Source organism: Zeus faber, assembly GCF_960531495.2.
Source record: "Zeus faber genome assembly, chromosome: 1".
Classification (NCBI taxonomy): domain Eukaryota; kingdom Metazoa; phylum Chordata; class Actinopteri; order Zeiformes; family Zeidae; genus Zeus; species Zeus faber.
The window spans coordinates 16150547-16172866 of record NC_137193.1 but is presented as its reverse complement, the minus strand read 5'-3'; the positions used below and the strand labels follow the sequence as shown (position 1 = coordinate 16172866).

The 22320-nt window shown below is 45.5% G+C and overlaps 1 protein-coding gene across 1 annotated transcript in view; it reads right to left on the bottom strand.

The window, feature by feature from the left end:
• Window positions 1–22320, bottom strand: part of ptprfa (protein tyrosine phosphatase receptor type Fa) — a 196385-nt gene that overhangs the window by 50831 nt on the left and 123234 nt on the right. The window contains exons 12-13 of the mRNA XM_080017516.1: window positions 20980–21173; window positions 1837–1954 (exon numbers count right to left, since the gene is read on the bottom strand). Of these exons, the coding sequence (XP_079873642.1) occupies window positions 1837–1954; window positions 20980–21173 (312 nt within the window). The remainder of the gene's footprint in view (window positions 1–1836; window positions 1955–20979; window positions 21174–22320) is intronic.

Genomic DNA, 22320 nt, shown 5'->3' with positions numbered 1-22320 from the left:
TTACTGGTTCCTCTCAGGTTTGCCGCATAATACCTTCGACATACACTAAAGTTGAATGTGACTCTCAATTATGTCAGTACAAAGTTAATTATTCCATTATCCATTCTAACAGTCCCTTAATTACACAGCAAGCTATTCCATTAGCCACTTCATCTATGTATCGTGCTGCGATTGAAGGGTTAACAATACATATTTCGCCTGAGGTCTCCACAAAAATACTAGGGTGACCTCATTTTTTTACTTAGTTTTGTATTGATAGATTCATACCACACACTGAGGCTCGGCTGACTGCAACAAGCGACTGTTCTTCACTACATCTAATGGTTAGCGCACAGAGCCGCCAGAGATAATTGAGCAATATAAATTCTGTCAGGAAACTCTGCTGCAGCAACTCAGTCCTCTGACAAGTCAGAGACACCTCCTGCTTCACAGACTTTCGCAAACATCAACGTTTAGAGCTATCACATCTCGGCTTCAGCGGCGTCGGTGGTGCACTAAGTCAAGTATCTGTGATGACTGAGTATCTCCCAGCAGGGCCAGTGGTGAACAATCAGCCGTGCACTCACCGGCACTCTCCCCCCGCAGAGAGTTGTCTTTAAACAGTTCTGCTTACCTTTATGCTACACATGTAAAATTGCTGCTTCTATGACTTTACCCACCTTCCCCTGCATTGGAACCACTTAAATTTACATATTGGAGGGTTACGTACTCCCTGCTTATTTATGGTCAGGAGTTTGCAACTGGTAGGTCTTGGACCAAAACTGGGTTGCGGGTCCATTTTGAAGGGACCGCGGACATATATACCCACTTTGTCAAAGCTAGGCGATGGCAAGGAACTACAGGGGTTACCTGTTCTTTTCCTGATGTTATCATTCGGCCTCTTTGTGTTTTATTACTGTCCAGATAAAACAGTATTTTTGAAGCTGGGGAAATGAGTTGCTATTGTTTCGGTGGCTTTTGAGGTTTTAAGCCCGTATGGCTATCGCATCTTTATAACCATATCATCTTCAACACCCAAGTATATTTCTACTCATAAACTAAGGCGACAGTAAGAACATAGTCAATCACTCTTTTATATACCATCTCTGAAAAGTCACAACCGCCATGGTTAAAGCTCCCCCTACTCCATGTTTGGAGTCTGGGACTACATTTATGTGTGCTGTACCTTACGGCTCCTCTCTTATGTGGCTTTTTTGCCCAGAATATTAATAGCATCTCTTTTTACTGCCTTGTTGATACAAAAATCGAAACAGGGAAGAAGACGCACTTGTCTCATTTAACAATCCCAGCACTAAATTATTACATTCTTAAACCACCAGCCAAATCCAAGGTCCAACTGGTCTTTCACGTCTTTTCACAACATTATGCATTATTTGCACTGTGTGGATAATTGTTGGGTAATGAATAATCCACTCCCTATGCAACGCTCAACTAAGGCATTAAGTGATTTCTTCCTGTTAACTGAGCGATTAACTAAGGAAGATCCAAATGGGTACGGTGCGTTCTTTTCCTTATGCTGTGAACTCTCTCCTTCATTACAAAAGCATGCTTTAACAAAGCAGACAGAAAAAAACTGGCCCCGTGCAATCCGACCCAAAAAATGACCGGCGAAATAATGTGAGGTGGGTCACTTCCTTAGTATACGAGGTATTTCATACAGTCCACCTTTCACACAGGCACACACACACACACACATGCACACACACACACACACACACATACACATACGCACGCACGCACGCATGCACACACACACACATACACATACACATACACACACACGCACGCATGCACGCACGCATGCACGCACACACACACACAAGATTGAACACACACCTGCTCCTGTCGTGGTGACCACCTTTGCTTTGCTGCGGGCCCCGTCCCCCTTGGTGGTGTAGGCCGCCACCGTCACAGAGTAGGTGGTCTCTGGCAGTAGGCCTGTAATGACGGCCTCCTGGATGGAAAAGAGAAAAGACAGCAAAGAGAGAGCGATAGAGGGGGAGAAAGTGTGGAAGTGAAGAGAAAGACGGGGCAAAGGAGAAAGGAAGGAAGGGAGAGAGAGAGAGAGAGAGGACACCAAGCGTGAAAGAGGTGAGTGCCACAAGGTCAAGACAAATGGAATAAGGGTTGTTGTTTTATTGGAGAGAGGGGAGGAAAAAAGAAAAAGGTAAAGAGAGGAAATAGAAAAAAATGGGAAAGAGAGGAAAAAGAAAAAAGAAAAAGGGAAACAGCAGAGAGAAAAGGGCAACAACATTCAGGCTGAGAAAACAGTGTCAGTTAAATGGTCGCGCTGTCAACCTGCACCACGGGCGCATTAGACAAGTCAAGTGAACAAAACATGCTTCACCTTTCACACTTCCAAACCTCTCCAGAAACCGACACGGCTCTGTTTCGGGGAATAAGTTAAGTGAACGGGGAACACAAAGCCCCACAACCAAAACACACACACACACACACACAGGACCCCCCTCTGTGAGTTACTATTAGGTTAGTCCGTGTTCCCTGGAATATCGGTGGAGCAGAAAAACTCTACGAATATTATGGAGAAATATCTCCCCTTTCGTCAAGCGTTAAGAAAAATTGTACTGCCGTGACAAACACATGGGAGATTATAATGAAATAGATATATCGATTTCTCTTACAGGGGGCACCTAGATTAAAAACGAAAAAACAACCGACGGCCGGTGACGACCCAAACCTCTGGCCTTGTGAAGAGTTTTGGCAGATGTTTTTCCGCTGGAGATTTTTTTTTGTGTTTTTGAAGTGAATAAGCTGCCGTGTGAGACAGAATGAATGATTGTGCTGCGCTGAAAAAATGATAACGCGAGGCTTCCCGTGACGAGGCCTTCAAATAGTTTCATCTCGGTCGGGGCCTGAAGGTGCAGCCGCCTCAGGTTGTCTATAACATCCATCACCCTGCACAAGCCGGGAGAGACGTTGTTATTTCAATGACGTACCGAGCAATGTCGTACGTTTTTGTATGGGATAAAAATTTAAAAACGATCAAAAAACTGGCTATAATGCCGTAATGTGTTTCATAATAAAGCCATCGCCTTCTACTACAGTATATATTTGTATATATCTAACAGACTCACAGTCTCAGGGACAGACACAAAGCAAACTCCGAGCCCAACTTTAGAAAAAGGAATTCTAACCCACACATGCCCCTGCTTGTTTTCAAAGGCCTCATTAAAAACGTTGACATATAAAGAGTCTGTGAGCTGTTGGTGAGTCCATTAAAGCCTCTTTTGGAGAGAGAGAGAGAGAGAGAGAGAGAGAGAGAGAGAGAGAGAGAGAGAGAGAGAGGGAGAGAGAGAGGGAGAGAGGGAGAGGGCTTTTGTTTTTTTCTCCTCCCCTCAGCCAGCAGAGGATTCCTTTTTTCGGCGCCGCTGCACCGGAGTGGGAAAGGGAGAGAAGTGGGGTAGCCGAGAGGAGATAAATGGCTGCTTCAAAGTAGAAGGCGGAGGCAGGCGAGAATAAAAAAAAAGCTTAAGAACACAAAACGGTCAGGGCTGTGTCAACTCTCCGTCCAGAACCGGCCTCCGCTTGCCAGACAAGGGCTCGCCGGGAGATTACGGACTCAGAGCTGCGTGCCCAAATTAGCCGGGCTTTAGCAGACAGCTGGGTATTCACACGGTACCGAAATAAAATATGAGAGCGTCTTAGCGCCTAATGGCAACATGTTAATAAGAAGAGCTGTTCTGGCCGCCTATTCCAAATCTATCCTCCACAAGTAACCGGTCACGTAACGAGACGTTTTTTGGCGGTTTCCTGGGATGCGGGATGTGCGATACTTCAGAGTACGAGATAAGAGAAGGCTGCGACTCAACCCGAGCCGCTCCATGCATCTATTTTCCTGTAGCCACTCACACTTGTTCAGGGTCGCAGGAATCCAAAGCTATTGAATTTCTCAAATAGCCTCATTACTGATCGCTGAACCGGGCGGCATCACTGGAGTTCTTCTCGTTTGTCTTCTCCGCGCTCATATTGGACATAAACTCCTCCGATAGTGGCGACCAAACTGTGCTGCTTCATTCCCACGGAGGCTGGGGCGTGACTCGTGATGGATTTCTATAATGTCTGGTGAACTGCAAACCGCCGTAGAGCCAGAGACCAAGTCGCCATTCATTTCAATTAGGGATAGGATCAGGAAACTGTTGGGAACCCTTGGGAGATAAAAATCGGAGAATGAGAAAGAATGATAATCTTTTGCCGAACTGTAAAAAAATCCGACAGGGAAACGGATGAGAGCGTGACAACTTCGGTTCTCTGGCACTCCAACTGTGAAGCCTAGATCATGAGCTCCTTCTGAGCAGAGTGAGATCTTTCTTTACGCTCCGGATGGCTCGGGCGAGGGGACGTTAAATGCGACACAGGCATGAACAAAAGGGGCGAGACCCGCTTAATGTAACAGCTTCTGTAGCTCTACAGGGATTTTGAGTAAAATAAATTAAAGAACAGTCCACAGGAAGACCGGGAGCATGAAATGTGCAAAAGGCGCCTTCCTCGCGCTGCGTCAAGTCCGGAAGACGAATCCGGGAGCTGTTGCTGCCAGGCGCCGGGGGAACAGATGGCTCTGACAATCGAATCAGCCCCAGAATGACATCACCAGCAGGGACAATGCCCCCATCCAAAGCAAGCCGCGGGACTTTGAAAGCGGGGATACAATTTCCAATTTCCTCCGATGATATTCCAGGGTGAGACAGCAGCCAGTCATCTCACCTTGCTCAGGTGAAATATACCTGGATTACTGCAGTGGAGACTAGTTTACCTACCTCGAAGTTTACCTACTTACTTACAAGCGTGCATCTCTACGCCTGCGGTGCATTGATGGGTTTGCGTTGGGTTAATATAGTTGGGCTAACCATAAGCCCTAAGTGTGGTTAGTCCACATTAATGCCGGAAGGTCTGAGCCGTCTTCCTTGCGGTGCATAAATATCCAGACACCATTACTGGTTTCAAAGCATGGCACTGAGTTGCTGCACCATCACCCATTGTACCTTTGTGCCTAACACTAGTATCAGCCAACATCCCACTCCACACTTTCAAAGACGTATTCATACGCCTTCACACCTTTGACAACCGGGTATTCTTTGTCCCGACAGTATTTTATTTTACTGTTTAAGAACCAACATCACATCACCTTTGAATGACGAGTGTCCTGTGTGGCTCTGTGTTTTTATGATACAGAATGTCTATATACAGTACTGTCAATCCAGTGAAAAATATCCTACGAGTTTTGAAAATGGAAACGGCCTTGAGGGGGCCTGGTTGCTGCGGTGACTGGACCGAGGCTGAAGTGAAAGCAGAGGACTGGATCTGACATCTTTATAGTGCATATCTGACGATACATTACACGGTGTACGACGGACAATGGTAACGTAATACTATAACAACCTTTCATTGGAACATGCATGTTTTCAAATCTAATGTATAGTATGTGTTATGAGAAGAGGTTATGTAAAAAATAAAAAATAACAATAATAATAATAATAAACAAAATGAAAAAAAAGGAAAACCACACGCAGTGGGCGGTTAGTGTCCAAACAGAAAGTTAGGTAGAAGGTAAGGAACACACTCCCCACGGAGCCCAGGACACCAGCACACACTGCAGCTACTCACGTAGTCGGTCTCGTCCTCATCAATCCACTGATGAAAAGGACACAACACGGGGGGAGAGGGAGAGCGGTCACAAAACACAGAAGAAGAGACATTGCAAAAAGGAACTGAACATTCCTCTGCCGAGTGCAATCCATTGTAGAAGACATCAGATTAAGGTGGCGCAGATGGACACGTTGGATACAATGAATGACTGATGATATTAATGTGTGGCGCAGTGTGTGTGTGTGTGTGTGTGTGTGTGTGTGTGTGTGTGTGGGTGCCGATAGACCGGAAAGGCTTGTGCAAAGAAATAAATGTAGAAAAAGGACAACAACCTGAAGGACGTAGGCTTGGCTACCGTTCTGGTTCTGGAGCCAAAACCCTGAACTCACCTGGGACTTCTGTTTTAATTGTATTCATTTTTCCCTCTTCATGAAGACTTCCCATTGGACAATTTAGTCGATAAATGCCAAGTGATAATAAAAACTAAGTTCTTTAGGGACATTTTCAGCTGCCTTTTGGGTTATAAATTCCACGTCTTCTCAATATAATATACTGTTTATAATATATTTTGATATTGCTCTCTGACTGTATTTCTTATGTATTTATTCTTGGGGATGCATATTGTTTAAATATTCTCTTCCAAACAGTGCAAGTTCCGGCTGTCATCATTCTATCGTATATATTTCCTATTCATGCGCCACGTTTAAAAACAAAGGTTCCCAAAGTGGAGCCGACGACCTTCAACTCTCCCGGTTGCCGGCGCTTCCCCTCGCATTGTTATTCCGTCTGTGCCGCCGCAGTTTATGAGAATTAAAAATACTTGAGATTCCCCCCGGGAGGGTGATAATGAAGTCAGCGGAGGGTGGAGGCACAGAGGAGGGAATTCTTTGCCGTTTACTCCTGCGGTGACTGTTTGCACCCCCGGTGTTTCCAGTGTTTGAAGAGCCTCCGCCGAAGACGAGTCGGAAGGGGAGACTTTTAAAAAGCGAGAGGAGGAGTGAAAGAAACGAGCAGATGGGTGGAGAGGGAGAGAGAGAGAGAGAGAGAGAGAGAGAGAGAGAGGAGATATGAAAGGGAGATGAGTAGGGCATATAGAGAGCGAGAGATGGAAGGCAATCGAGAGGAAAAGAGGAAGGTAGAGCGGCAAAAGACGCGACGAGGGAGGCAGGGTGTGTGTCACGCGGGGCGGGTAATCGGTCTTTGAACGCACACACACACACACACACACCCCTCACAGAGCTCAGGCTGCCTTTAAGCCCCGTCGGTTCGAGCCCCTTTCACCCATTTAGCGATAAACTCCGGGGGGATTACATTTTACCTTCCTGACCCGTGGACTCCGACTCCGCTTATTGTCTCCACTCGTCTTTCCTCTCTTGGTTCTTCGTTTCTCCGCAACCCCGACACAAACTTGGCCTCTGCCTCAGCCGGACAAAAACCGGTTTGTGCAGCCACACCTGACCTGGATCTAGGTGACTGGGTCAGGGTGGCTGCATACCTGTGGCTCAGGCGTTGGGCAAACAAGCAGCAGGTTAAAAACCCCATCCTCACACACACTCAGGATAGGAGCCCTGTCATGACATGTTCCATCTGCTCCTGGCTAATTCCACCTAGCCTCCTCTCTGCAATAGACTGATGTCTACAACCCATATGGTTGTCTGTGTCTCTGTGCCGGAGGGCCCTGAAAACGTCACTTGGCTTTCTCTGCTGCTTAGGAATAGGTATGAATACATATCGAGATGGCTATGCCATCGTAACCGGCGCCACACCCGCGGCGGCTTTATGAGAGTCCGGCTCGCACCCGTCCAGAAGGAGATGAGCTGTGGCCAGAGGAGTAAAACTGACCCCGAGAAGCCCTCATTCAAAAAAAAAAAAAAAAAAAAACAGTTACCAGTGTGTGCACAGAGATTTGTTAGATGGCGTTGTCAGTAATTTGTAGATTACCAAGATAATTTCCACCGGGGGCGGATGACAACTGGCCTCATAGACCAAGAAAAAAAAAAAAAAAAAAAAAAGAATCCGAAGAAAGCGTGAACCCATTCCAGTCTTAATGAATCCTGTTGCCTTGGGACGCTCTGTCTTGTCTGTGCTGAGTAATGTGGACAGATGTCACCCGCAGAGCTAATAATTCATTAGCGGCGATGCGAGGAAACCTTCAGCGCAAAGAATACGGAGACAAGCCAAACATTCATGAGGTCCCAGAGATCGATAGGAAACTCATTTGGTTGAGAAACTTTGTCTGGGTCGCGCAATCAGTCGTCGAAAAACAGATACCGCCTCTGACACCTAACTGCAAAAGAAATGAACCATTCTGTCTCACCGCTAAATTCATGGTAATGATGTTTTAAGAGGCAACGGAGGTGTCTGGGAGCTAGACGGCGGACGGCAGTGCATCTTTTTTAAAGGAAAACATGATTGTGAAACTTTGAAACCTAAAAGGCGATCGTCGATCATTTTGCCACGCTTGATAAATGTCAGCCAGATGCCGAAGGTGCTCCTCGGAGTGTTCATAATCCGCGCAGCTTTTCAGAAATCAAAAATGTTTCGTCTCGAAGACAAGGTTTAGCGCGATGAAACAAATCGCGACGTGAACATGCAGTAACACCAGAACTCGCAGCTGGTGTAATGGCGTTCCGTTTACAAATGGCCTTTTGATATGATTCCCACATGAAACATTTTTGCCTTTTTTTTTTTGCCTTCGCTGGTGGGCTTTTACTTTGAAATACAGCTGTTACAAACTAACCACACTATTGTGGGCAACGTTTTCCCACAAATGAACAATGGCACATTTTATGTCCAATATTGCTCAGTCACTTCTTTGTAAAATGTACATAGAATCTGTTTACTGCCAAAACATTGGTCAGACAGTGGCTAAATCTCACAACATAGCATATGCTCCCTACTACAAACTACACATTTAACCTGATCTTTATTCGATTTGGATTTGACTTGAGTTTTTTTTTCCATGAGATGGAGCAAAGAAAATACAACATGGAACATGTGTTTGTGTAGCAAGGTGTAGGCGAATCAAGGCATGAAGCCATCAAAGCCGAAACATAATTTAGAAAATGAACACTCAACGTGCAAACAGTATTTGAGGAGGAGACTGCAGGGTCTGCGGGGCTCACGAACGGGGCCCCGGGTCTTCACGTTCAAAGCGAGAGCAGGAGCTATGTGCGGCACACAGTTTAGTTACAGCAAATGCAAGAGGGCTCACCGTATTGCACAAGACCGCTGCGTGTGAAGCATTTGCTCCATTTTTTTTTTTTTTTTTGTTGCACATCTCTTGAGCTCTTGAGCGTTTTCTGGGGCACTTCCTGATGCAATACAATGATTCCACAGCCACCGCCAAAACATTTGGACACAATGTCATCCAAATGGTGGGAAAAGGGTTTTCAAGCTGTTGTTGAAACGGCACTTGGCAAAAAAGTGACGCGTGAGTATCCAAGGCCGACGCACCCACTAGCCTTGGAATAAAACCTTGGAATTCCTACACGCTCCTTCTGCCTGTTTGTGGCTGAGTGTGACGATAGCCTTTTGAGGACGAGCCAATCGAGTGAATCAGCGCTCTAGTATATATAAAAAAAACAAAACGTTATGATCGCTGCCACTCTCATTCACGTCACGGTGGTCCAGTGTCGGTGAGAATCGGCTTTGTTCACCATTGGTTGCTGTGGTATCTCACATTCAGTTGGCTCCCCTCATCCTTTGGCACATTCAATTGGCACCGCTCACCCTTCCTGCACAGAAAAGCTTCAATGATGATTTCCCCCTAGTCCGAGCGGAGATCTTGTTGTATTACTGCGCTTTCATTTCGAGGAAAAAAAAAAAAAAAAGGGTTCCAGATCTGCTAATAACGGCCTTCTGCTAATTAGGAGAATCAACCCGGATTGATCAACGACAAAATTCCTGAGGCGAGAGCAGCGGAGACCAACTTTGATAACGATAATTAATTACACGTCCTCTGAGCTTCATTTGTCTGTCAGGCAGAACAACTCGGATCAGCCCGTCGACTGTTTGCACAACCCTGTCTGGCTGTGAAAGCCGGTGTCCGGCGGCCATCGGACAAACTGGGGTTTAAGCCGCTTCCGCACGGCTTCAGCGCTCAGCCGCCACGACGTGTGTGTTTAACAGATACATTCCATAGATAGGCTGGACGAGCGTGTTTGGTTTTGATTAGGCTGTTAATGTCCTGGGCGTCCTCCTCCACGCTGGCTTCAGTGACGCCGTTGCACACAAAAAAACAACAAAATAAAAAAAACAACCGTTCAAAGCCCAGATTTTCGGAGGAGGCACAAAAGAGATGAGCACAGTCATCCTTTTTAACTACAGTGATGTTAAGGCGAGTGGCATGGGAACACCTTATCTGCATGGAACTATTGAAACGCTATCCGCTGGTCATTTCCTGTGGCTTTAGTAGAGCATCAAGTATAATATCCTCACTGTCCAACAAAACAAATTCAGGAAATTCATTAATATCATCGCTTCCATGGTTGAATTTCCTTCAATGACGAGGGGAGCCTAAAACGCAGAGACCAGACAATAATTCCCTCTTTGCCGGTGCATTTCCAGCCGCAGATTTGGGCCGGATGGATGCAGGTAGCGGTGACCGGGCCCCTCGCACTGTGGGAAAAGTGGCTGTGAAACACCTCGCGCTCCCTGTATCTAATCCCACAGACGCGGACGCGGACGTCGCCCTCCTCCGCCAGCTCTCCACCCAGCCGCCGGCGCCGCGCGGCTGAGCCTTGTTCTGCTGGGCGGCTGCAAACGCCGGAGGAGAGGCTGTCGCATCTCACTGGAACAGACAAGGCTCAGGCTCGTGCCGCCGTCGGTGTTGAAATTGGAGGGATGAGAAGGCCCTTCAAAGTATTCTCCAGCTGTCACGAACACTGAGAGCCAAAACCAACAAAAAAAAAAAAAAACACAAAACAAAACAAAAAAAAACCCCACAACAAGTATCTTTGGAGTACAAAAGCGAATCTTGGTGGGAGAGAGCGTTTCGAGGCCGCAGTGGAGACTATTAATGTTGTCACGTTTCATGTTGTTCCCTGGGTTCTGTGGCTTCTGTTGACAATTCCGTTGATGCGGTGGAATTCATCTGGCGCTGAGGTCTTTGTTGTGACAAAAAAAACGCGACTGTTGAGAAGCCCTTCGCAGGAAAACAGACGTTACTACGTTGTGGCGTGTTGTGTTGTATTGTGTTGTGCTGTGTGAGCCCGGGGGGAGTAAATGCTCCGTTCTCTCAAACTGATAAGAGTCTCGGCCAGGACTTAATCGGGATCCAAGAGCGGAAGGACATTTTTAAATGGGCCTACAAGGACGGGGGCGGGGGGGCTGTAAAACAGACAGTCACCCACAGTTGGGGGGGGCCATAAGGGGCTGGATTGGCACATAGATCTGGGACCGGCAAAAGCGCCTGCTCCATATGATTTATGACCAAAATTGGGGGAATGAATGCATCGGCGGGCGTGTGATGTGAATACGGAGAGGGAGGTGGCGAGCAGGCACGCGTCTTTAAATCTGGGAATGGGCTTTTTTTGCTCAGCTCGATTAGCGGCTTGGATTTCAAAATCAAATCAACCAATTGGCTCTTCACGGGGGCTCGTCTGCGGATAGGCTGTCACGCTTTTGCAGTGTATGCATATTATTGAGTGAAAATATCATTAGCAGATACTGAATTTATTTTATTATATCCTTTGGCACCGATACTCAATTGAAAATCCCAGCTTGAAATCTTTCTCGCTCGCCAGCCCCCACCCACCCCTACATGCGTGATGTTTTTCCCTGCTGTGCTTTCAACAAGCTCCTCACAAATCCTCCCCACAAACTCAAACACAGTTAGAAGAACATCCAACTTTCTCGAAAAAGCATCAATCCATCCATCTCTCAGCAGCCCTGCATGCGTCACCCCCTTCAGTTCAGCCTGTGCTAGGATGCTTGCCGTACGTATAGCTGACCTGTATATTCCTGCAAAGTTGCTTTTTTCTCCTCAAAAAATAGCGGTAAAATGTCTGGACAGCTTTTTGAATAATGTTGAAATGATAAAGACTGCAGCTATTTTCACTCCCGTCCCAGCGCTGCATATCTCTTCTCTGCTACCACCTCTGGAATGCAGTGACTGGACTATGGAATACTGGCAACGGCCTGCAAGAATTTCTTTATTTTTTTCTACCTTAGGAGCGTTTTCTGATTCAGTTTATGTGGTCGCTTTACTATTTTTTGCAAACAATGCCGACCACAATTACCTCAATTTGATGGGTTAGTTGAACTAGTAGGAATAATAATATGGAGTAGTAATATTAATGTAGTAATATTGAATATTAAAGTAGTAGTAGTAGAAAAAAAAGAAGTAGTAATAACACTTCTAATAACACTAGACAAATCCTAGTGAAATTTTAAAAGTTTGCTGGCCCTGTGTGTGTGTAAGTATATTTGTCAATGTATATGTACTGTATGTACAGTATGTGCAGGTATTAGTGGGGAAATCCACTGATATGTTTACTATGTTTTCATGAGGCCTGGATTTCCCTGCCACATCCACATCCAAGCTTTTCCCGTAGGCCACCTCTTGGGCAGGGTTTTGGCACCAAAAGGAGAATATCTCCTAAACTTCCAACAAAGTCACCGCAGACAGTCATTTTGATATGTTTCTCTTGTGTGTGGCTCGAAAAACGGTAGCAGGGCGAAATTCGGCTCTAAAAAAGCAGATGCACAGAGTCCCACCCCCATGGCATCTGACAGTCAGATGACTCTCAATTCATGTCAGATGAGTCAGGTGTCATATGACAGGAACCTATCGCTATCCTTCTTCTCAACAAGGCAGACTATTTAAGTCACCGTCCAACGTCCGTCCATGCTGCACGCCGATCGTCAAAATCTCCCCCCACCACCCGGGCCTCCTCCCGCGGTACCAGGAGATAACACTGATAACACTGAATCGGGGTTAATGCGCGGCTCCGTTCCCGACCTATGGGGCGGGGGGAGGTTTGCAGCACTCCCTGCACAGATATGGCGGGCTTGCCCGAGGCTGCCGGAGCCCTTACACCAAACATATTGACGCAATAAAGTGCTTCAACTACGACAGAGTGCTCTCGACTGAAGTGTAATAACAGTAAATGTGCGGCGCTGCCAGCACACTTAATTATGGTAATCATCTGTAATGAATAAATTTGGTTTTATATTTGTTATTAACAGTATACAGACGGAAGGCTTGAGACATCGGAAATATGGGTGGAACGGAGGAGATTTAACATCCACAGTCCAGGGTTCCACAGACTTTACGGTGCATTATCGATGGACCGGAGCAATCACCCGAACAATGAATGCCACTTTCTACTTTCCTCTTGAGTGGCCTGGAAATGCGTTTTTTTTTACCAAACATCAAGTGGACGACGAGTGCTTGGATTAAGCACAACCGAAAAAGAGAAAAAAGAAAAACTGGCTTCGGAAGACGTGGGTGGGGGCCGGTTTAAAAGTTGGCCAAGGAGAGCCCGGGTCAGCGCGACGGACGGGTCGGAGCGATTTATGACTTTGCCGCTGGGGAGTGCGTGCTGGGGGAGGGAGCGCACATGCAAATGCCAGAGTGTGTCCCCGGGGTCATGCGGCGGAACATCATGTTGAGTCTCATCACGGTCAGCGGCGCCGGTGGCGCAAACTAAACTTATCACAGGTGACGCTCAGAGACAAGCTCCTCGAAAGACGGGGAAAAAAAGAGAAGAAATCCCTGCGTCCAGTATCAGGCGTGATCGGTGGCGGTCTGCGCGGTGCTCACAACGTAGATGGAGTGAGGACGATTGTAAAAGAGGGGGGTAGGGGGTGGGGTTGGGGGTGGGGGTGGGGTTGGGCGGGCGGGGGAGTGAGAGAGCCGTAGATGTCTCCTGAGATGCGAGAGGCTTTATCTGGCCCGCTGCCACACACGCAGATAAGACAGGAATGCACCTCGCCAAGGAAATTGAGCGCGACACGCCTCCTGGAAAGTGTAGAAACAAAACAGCGCTCAGAGGAGGAGAGGGACTGACCCGGCACTGACGCCGCATTTGGCGGTAGAGGGTTTGGGGGAAGAAAATAAATAATAATGCTGCAGCTACTCTCTGCTTTGTGCAGATTAGAGTAGGGAGAATCCAATACGGCCATTTTAGAGTACTCTTAAATCCGATTATTTAAATTGGATGTATCGATAAGAAGGTGAAAAAGTTCATTTTTAGAGATAGGAGTGAGTGATTTTTTCACGATGGACCCTCAATCCCCGCTCTGGGGTGAATTCACAGAGGCCCTTTCTCAATGTGCGTTCTTGTCTGTACTTGTGTTGTTGTGGACTTGTGAAACGTCATCAGTCGCAGCCCAAGTACTATTACAATTTAAAGTACGCATCAAGCCAAGTCCAGTCCAAATGCCCGGATGTGGACTTGCTCCGCCCATTTTATGAAGGATGCATCGGTGGTGACAGCCAGGTATCCCACAATGCATTTCGCAGAATGACCGTCCTGCGTCCTCCCGTCCCCGAGAGTCTGTACTCCCGAGTCTGAACTACCAAGTCTGAACTACCAAGTCCGCAAGTCCGGACTTTGCGTACTTGGTATTGAGAAACGGCTAGTGAATGAATTGCGGCCGCTAATAGCTACGGAGCCCGCGACAGCCCATGATGAAAAAAACAATTTAAATAGTTAGTCGTCCGTGAGCACGGTTTATAAACCATAACCACGGATTACTAAACCGTACCCACAGAAAACTTATCTGTGTGCGTGGATTTGCAACCCCCTGGTGGGTTTCATGTGAATGGGCGCGGGCGCATTCATGGCTTTGACGATGGATGAAGACGCAGCAATGAGGACAGCATCCCCCCCGGCCCAATTAATATTGATTGATATCGATATCCTTGTTTCATGAATTGCTTTTATAGTGCTTTTTACACAAAATGACACACCAACGTTTCCCATACCGGAGGGGGAAGACTAATAAATAAATACAAAATAAATACAGCCTATTTTCTTGTTATAACGTGAACTTCATCACTTTATAATGGACGTTCGTCCAAAACTCACAAGGGAGAGCGGCTGATAGCGTCCCCGGAAAGAGCAGCCGCTTCACGGACAGCGGCGGGTCTCGAGTGGTAGCGGCACGAGTGAAAAGGTGCTGGTGCTGGAAAGCTTGCGTGACAAGAGTGTGGGCGTGTTGGGAGAACTTACTGTGGAGAGCCAAGAGCCATGCAAATCGTTTTCATGTACAAAATGAAATTCGAGGACTTTCAAGGACTTCACGCAAAATAAACATAATGAATATTCAATGGGTTCTTTATTAATGAAAATATAATAGTTTAGTAATCAGTGGGTTTATATACAGTGCTCATGATTTCCTAACTTTTTTTTTTCACGCATGGGGAGACCCCCCATGGGGCACAAAATCCCCGCTGCGCGTTATGGTCCAGGGCACCGTACCATTTCCATTATTTTCAAATCCCAATGTTTAACTTGACAGGTATATACAGTACTGTAGGCTGTGATCGCGCAGGGAGCGAATCGGCACCGCTGCATTTATTTTGTCCGCACAATTACCCTCAGGCCTCTACAGATGGTATGGACGCCCATTTGCATAAAAAGGGTCCAATTTTGCACCAAATGTATGCACAATACCTAATTTAAATATGTGCAAATAGCACCGGCGCACGAGACCCTATTTGCATGGCAGTGCAGTTAGGGCTGCATTTCATTGTTTGCGGGTGCTCTGTGAATTAGAAGCTTGCTTTTACTGTTATTTGCGCTGGTTGAGTCGCCGCAAAAGCCAATCCTTTTATGAATTTGCCCCATTGTCTGTTAACACACTCATTTGACCTGTCAAATGAATAGAAGAGTTCATCCCTATAACAGGGTATGAATCCACACTGAGACCCGGCACATCAATACATTTTAACAACAACTTTTTAAAACGACAAAACAGTTTTGATGATGAAAGATCAACACGGCGCAATTAACTACAAGTGCAAACCCTCTCCCGCAAACTGCTATTTTATATTTTCCATTGAAAAGGTAATTAGACGGAGGCTTACACAAAGTGACTCAATCAGACAAATAAACTGTTTGCTTTCTTATTTATTTAAGAGGTCGTGCCTCAAAGTTAACTTCTAAGGAACTGCAGCGCTTGTGTTTATCAGTAACAAATTAAATGGAATGGGTAAATGAAGGGTCTGGCGGAAAGGAGCACGCACAGGAAACAACTTAAAACAAAAGATTGTTTCTTCCCTGGTGGTGACTGTTTTGGACCATTTCTTTTTCTTCTGATTTGTATCAAAGTTCTCCTCTTGTGATTGCACGGGAAAGGCAGCACTTCAGTCCGTGTTATTTATGACGCGATCTCTCTTCTGGCACATTAGAAGTTAAGTAGGGTAATTCTTAAGGAAATCACATATTTTTAGTATTATGACAACATTGTGATAACCCAAGGAACAAAATTGGACGAAATGGCTGCATATTATTTCAGAACTGGCTTAGAACATAAAAACCAGAACGTAGAAATGAGATTTCAGGCACATCAGAATAAGAAAGCGATAACCACTAACTGCTGGCTGTTACCACACGTTGTGCGGAGGCAACTGTCATGCACGTTGTGCTTCCACACTGAAGAGGGATCCATAAAGTTTCCCACTCACTCCCGTTCCCACTCAGTAAGAAAGTACAAAACACAGTCGGCCTACAGATCACACGGCAAGAAAAACACATTTGTGCACCATCAATAGAATTAAATTGAGAAGTTCATGATGGAAAAAAAAGTAAAATTCAAATTGCATACGATGAAATGTCCTGAAAAAATGATTCAATGATTCAAGTCAAGAAGTCTTAATGATGAAAGATATTTTTCTCTTTCTCTCTCTCTATTTAAATAGAGAGAGAGAAAGGGGAACTCGTCTTTATTTCTCTCTCTCTCTCTCTCTCTATATATATATATATATATATATATATATATATATACACACACACACAGTATATATATATAATATTTATTTTTTGTATAAAAAATGTTGTTTTTGTATTAATATTTTTTATTATTCAACTTTTTGTATTATATTTTATACATTTTCTTTGTATTTTATTATTGGGATTTTTTCAATTTGCCCTTTATTTGAGAGAGCAGTGAGGAGAGACAAAGAAAGAGAAATACTGGGGCAGAGACAAAGGGAGAACCCGGGTCGTCTGCTTGGTAAGGGCCAGTCTGGTCGGGCCACCAGGAAGCCGCGTAGGGTCATTCTTTAAACATGAACATGTTTCCAGTTCGGCTGGCACAGTTTCTATTTATAAGTGGACGTGTGTAAATTATAATAATATAATATAATATATATAATATAATTATAATATAATATATATATAATAATAATCAGTAGACTACAAACGTTGTCCCATCCATTGCATTTTTGGTTGAATGTGCATATCGACAACCACTTTGACTTCACTTGTGCATGAAATTTGCGAGGGAAATAAACTTTCCTTTCCTCATAATTATCTCAGTTGTACATTTACACGGACAACCCACTCCAATTTGAATGGCCACAACTTCCCCCAATATCAGGGACTGTAGAGAGTGGATCCTAGCCCCAGGACACCATACTATACCAAGTTGACCCTCCATAACAGACAGTCTTGTCTGCTGGTATTGGTGAGTTTGGTAAATACTTTGTGATAACGCAATGCAGTCTATGTCGGGAAGACCAAACGGGTTGCAAACGGAGGGCATTCTGATGATGAGCGCATGGCTGATGAGTCTAATGAAGGGGAGGCTGCGTCACATGGCCCTGCTCAACCAGAAAGGCACACGGGGGCAGACAAGCTCTCAAAGGGGGGAGGACTGTGCGCCGCTCATGAAGACTTCTACACGACACCGATCTGATAACTCCAAACTACCAAACTTCACAATGTATCGGCGCCTTCTTGGACACACTCGAGCAGACAAAAAATACACATACAGTACGAGTATGAGTATGAATTAGGAGGAGGAGTGTGCAGTGGGACTATTCTAGGCTGAGGTCGAACGCCCCCAAGGTGAGCTGCAATTTACAGAGTATTTATAGCAGCTTATGTTACCATTGTTATTAAGGCTTTGAATTTTCTATACGAAACAATATAGCAAATCTACGTTTTTGTGATCACGGGGTAACAGCAAATGTCGTATGTGACCCACCACATTTCGCAGCGCGAATTTCCATCGGAAATTCCTTTCTAGGTCGAAAAAACAAGATTATAGCAGATTTATGTACCTCAAGTTTCTTTCTGTCCCTCAGCTTATTTTCACTGAGTTTGATTTCAAAATATTAGATAAATATTAAAAGGTTGATGCTACTTGATCTATCAGCGTTAGTTGAGCAACTCACCACTCTTGCTGAACAACCGGTTTTACGGTTCCCTTTGGTGCAAACGCGCGGGTCCAGATAATCCTTGGATATTCAGGGTTCAGATATTCATTTATTTGTGAACCCGTCTTGATAAAAACGAGGTTATGAATGAACCCGGACTCCACCTTGTCTTCTTCGCGGGGTAAAAAAACGAAACGTTGCGCTGCAACGCCAACGAAGAAGAAGAGCGGACGTCGCTTCCGTAAGCAATGGTTAAAGCAGGTGTGGGCAAACTACGGCCCGCGGGCCACATCCGGCCTGTCGGTCTTTTTTAATCCGGCCCGCCGAAGATTGGTACAGCATTCATAATTGTGACTGCATTAGTTTCACCTTGACCTGTAATGCCTGGCGTTTCACCAGGTGGCGCATGAGGCGCAGTAACTTGATTTTGCGGCGCCCGAGCTACTCTGTTATTACTCTGTTACTACTCTGAACCCATCTGCAACAATGAGTAGGCCAAAGAAATGAAAAGTCGACAGTGAGTGCCGAGTGTTTAATAAGGAATGGACAACTAAATACTTCTTTACCCAAGTCTGGTCAAAGGCTGTATGTCTTATTTGCCAAGAAACGATTGCGGTTTTAAAGGAACACATCAGCCCTCACTTTTCTACCAAGCGTGCTAATTACGCTAACAACCAATCAACGCAAGAACGGACGGCTACCGCTCAGAGGTTGGCAGCTGGCTTGCAGGCTCAGCAAAACACCTTTATCCGACAAACAAAAGCAGGTATCTTGTGTCCTGGGAGCAAGAACAAATTTGAAAAAATGAGCTTATCACGCAGGACAGTGACTCGCCGTGTTGAATTAATTGACGAAGCTAGCTAGCATGCTGAACAAAAAAAGCGGAGTCATTTACATTATATTCTTTGGCAGTGGACGAAAGTAACGACATAAAGGACGCCGCTCAGCTTTTAAATTTTAATGACAATTTTGAGAAAACGGAGGACTTTTTGGCCATGGAATCCCTAAAAGGGAAAACGGCGGTCATCAAGAGGCACAAGCTACCTTGGAGTACGCTCGCCAACGTTACTACAGATGGATCGCCAAATCAGATGGGAAAAAATGTCGGACTGCTCAAAAGAATCCAGGAGAGAGTAAAGGAGGAAAACCCTGAGCAGGAGGTAATTTTCCGAGTCTGCATAATTCACCAGGAAGCACTGTGTAAATCCGCATTGCAGCTTGACCACGTGGTGAAGCCAATAATAACTTTATTCGAGCGAGGGGACTTCCCCATCGTCAGTTTATTAAGTGTCTTGAAGAAACTGACGCTGATCACCGGGACTTGCTTTACCATTCTCATGTCCGCTGGTTAAGTTCGGGGAAAGTATGTCAACGAGTGTGGGAGCTCAAACAGGAGATGATCTCATTTTCGGAGCTACTTGAGAACGCTGACAAGTTTCCTGAGCTGAGTGACACAGATTGGATTTGTGATTTAGCTTTTGCTGTGGACGTACTGACACGCATGAATGAGCTGAACGTGAAGCTACAAGGGAAAGAGCAGTTTGTGCATGAAATGCAGACAAATGTCAGAGCCTTCAAAACCAAGCTAGCTTTACTCTCAAAGCAAACGCCAAACAAGTCATCCGCTCATTTCCCCACGCTGGCTACGTTGAAAGAGGCTCCGCAACATGTGAAAAAATACAGGAAATCACTGGATGACCTGCACGAAGAATTCTGCCGTCGGTTCTCTGATTTCGGAAAAATTGTCGAGTCACTTCAGCTGGTGTCATGTCCCTTCTCACAAGACCCTGAAACGGTGCCACAGGAGTTGCAGTTGGAACTGATTGATCTCCAATGTGACACCGTCTTAAAGGAGAAGTTCAACTCTCTTCAACTGGATGAGTTTTATGCTTCATTAAGCGCCGCCAAATTTCCAAACATCCAGAAGATGCCACAGATAATGCTGGTGTTGTTTGGCTCTATGTATGTGTGTGCACAGACTTTTAGTGTGATGAACACCACAGATCCTGCTTGAGTGACGAACACCTCAGATCTGTTCTGAGAATTGCCACAACAAAACTAACACCAGACTCCGATGCACTGGCAAAAATGGCAAAAAACACTGTTCCCACTAAAAGGTAAGTGTATTAACACTGTAATGCTTTTTTTCCTGTTTATGTTTGATATGTATGCATCTTGTGCGGACCCGGCCCGTCTGTCAAATTCTAAAAGTCAATGTGGCCCCTGAGCCAAAAAGTTTGCCCGCCCCTGGGTTGAAGAAACAACAAAATATAAACACCAGAAGCAAGAAAATTCACTTCATCCGTGAAAACATCATCTCCGTGTTGTTATGGATTATGAGAAGAGGGTGGAAGACGCTCTCATACTGTATGCAGCAGCGGGAGGCGGCAGAGCGGGTATATTGAGCATGAGCTTAGAATGAAAAAAAAATTACTTAAACTTAAAATCAAAGGATTCACTTGAATTATGCATTTACCAAAATTTTAATAAATAAATGATTGAAATATTAATTTGGAAAAAACATATTCAACATGATCCCATTGAAGGAGTACAGCACTATCCAAATGTAACCATTTCAAATGGTAATTGTGTTTGTAAATGTGTATTTTGTGCCGTAGAAGTCTGGACATACTTCTAATACTTTAAAGGCTGATTTCTCAGAACATCTGTTTTCCTTAATCTTTAATGTGTCACAGCTTCCAATATATTTGGTGGATTCCCACAAGCGATACCCTGTTGAAGCTTTGATTCTACACTTTCATATCATGTGAAATGACAAAACCGTCAAATTTCAAAGTGTGACCCGAAAGTATGCGCTGGGTCCCAGATTCCGTTGTGCTGTGTGACCTCTGTCCATTTGTAGGAAAAAGAGATCACTTGAAAAAAAAACACATTCAGTACACAGAACATACACACAAAAAAAAAAAAAATCATATTCATGAAAAATCCTTGAAAAGTCCATGACGGAACTTTTTGGACAAGAAGTCTGGTGATTTGTGTGATACCATCAGAGACGTGTTCAGAGATCCTAGTGCCGGTACCTGGGCTTCGGGGAGAGACACGTCGAGGATGAGCGGCTGCCCGTGCGGCTCCCCGTTCTCCAGCCGGGAGTAGACCACCTGGTAGCCTCGGATCTGGCCGTGCTGCTTGACGGTCAGGGGGGGCTTCCAGGAGACCCTGAAGGCCGTGGAGTTCACGGCGTCCGCCTCCACCTTCCTGGGAGGAGCCCCCGGCACTGCAGGAGGTACAGGTGGAAAACCAAAAGGTCAAACGGGGGGTGGGGGGAACATCACTTTCTTTCAGGGGGATTTGCAGGTTAAACGCCCGATTATGTCGTGTCTTATACGGCTTGTGAACACCGAAATTCCGCTGTCCCCCCCCCGCCCCCCCCGCACTTCAATAGGCAGAGCTTCTCACCACCAGGATTATGGATTTTATTTCCTCTATATCTCAACGTGCGCGGCCGGGGTTAGATTTTAACAGCTTTGCTCGCATGGGAAAGTGCTAACGGAACTGCCGGTCGATTTGGATGAAAGCGCGCACTAAATGGCATGTGTTATTTTCTTTGCGGGCCTTTTTCCCCGCCCCCGAAATGCAAAATGCAATTGCTCTAATGTGATCTGATAAATAACATCAAAGACGCAGGAACGCTCCTGCCAAGATGCGATAGTTAAAGGCCAGGAGAGGGGTTTTTTTTTTTTTTGTTTTTTTTTTAATTAATGTCAAGGTTGCTGGCTACCTTTGAAGGCTCCACACATCAAGAGGTTTAGTGGCAGGGCTTGGTGGAGTATTGGAATGGGTGTAAAAAAAAATAAAAAAAATAAAAAAAAAGATCCCTGCAGAATGCTTGGTCAGCTTTCAGGGGAGTTTCAAATGAATACAAATTTGACTTCACTAAAAATCAGAGGAGGCGGAGGAGGAGGAGGGAGGTGGGGGTGGGGTGGGGGGGTGGGGGCATGGTCCAGATGTTAATGAAATTCAATAGACAGTAGAGGAGAGGGAAGGCGGCGATAAAGGTTAAAAAGTTCCACGTTAGGGGATTAACACTCGGGCAGGAAAATGTTTGAAGTTAGCTCCTATTAGCAGTGGGAAGAGAGGGAAGGCTTTGAGTCATACAGGTCACGCGTCGTGTACTTTGGCCAAACTGGGAATGATTTAAGCGTGTACATGTTGAGCTTCAACACAAAAAGCCCTCAAAGGCGATGGAGCCGGAGCAGAACGGGCGGGAAAAACTAAGCAGCCCCAGCAGCCTGGAAAAGGCAGAACCGCCTGACAAAAGCCACCGCATACAGCACCATACAATGCACTAGGCATTCATCTAGTTCCATGGATTGAAATAAACCAGAGGCAAGTAAAATATCACAGTACTTTTGACCAATACC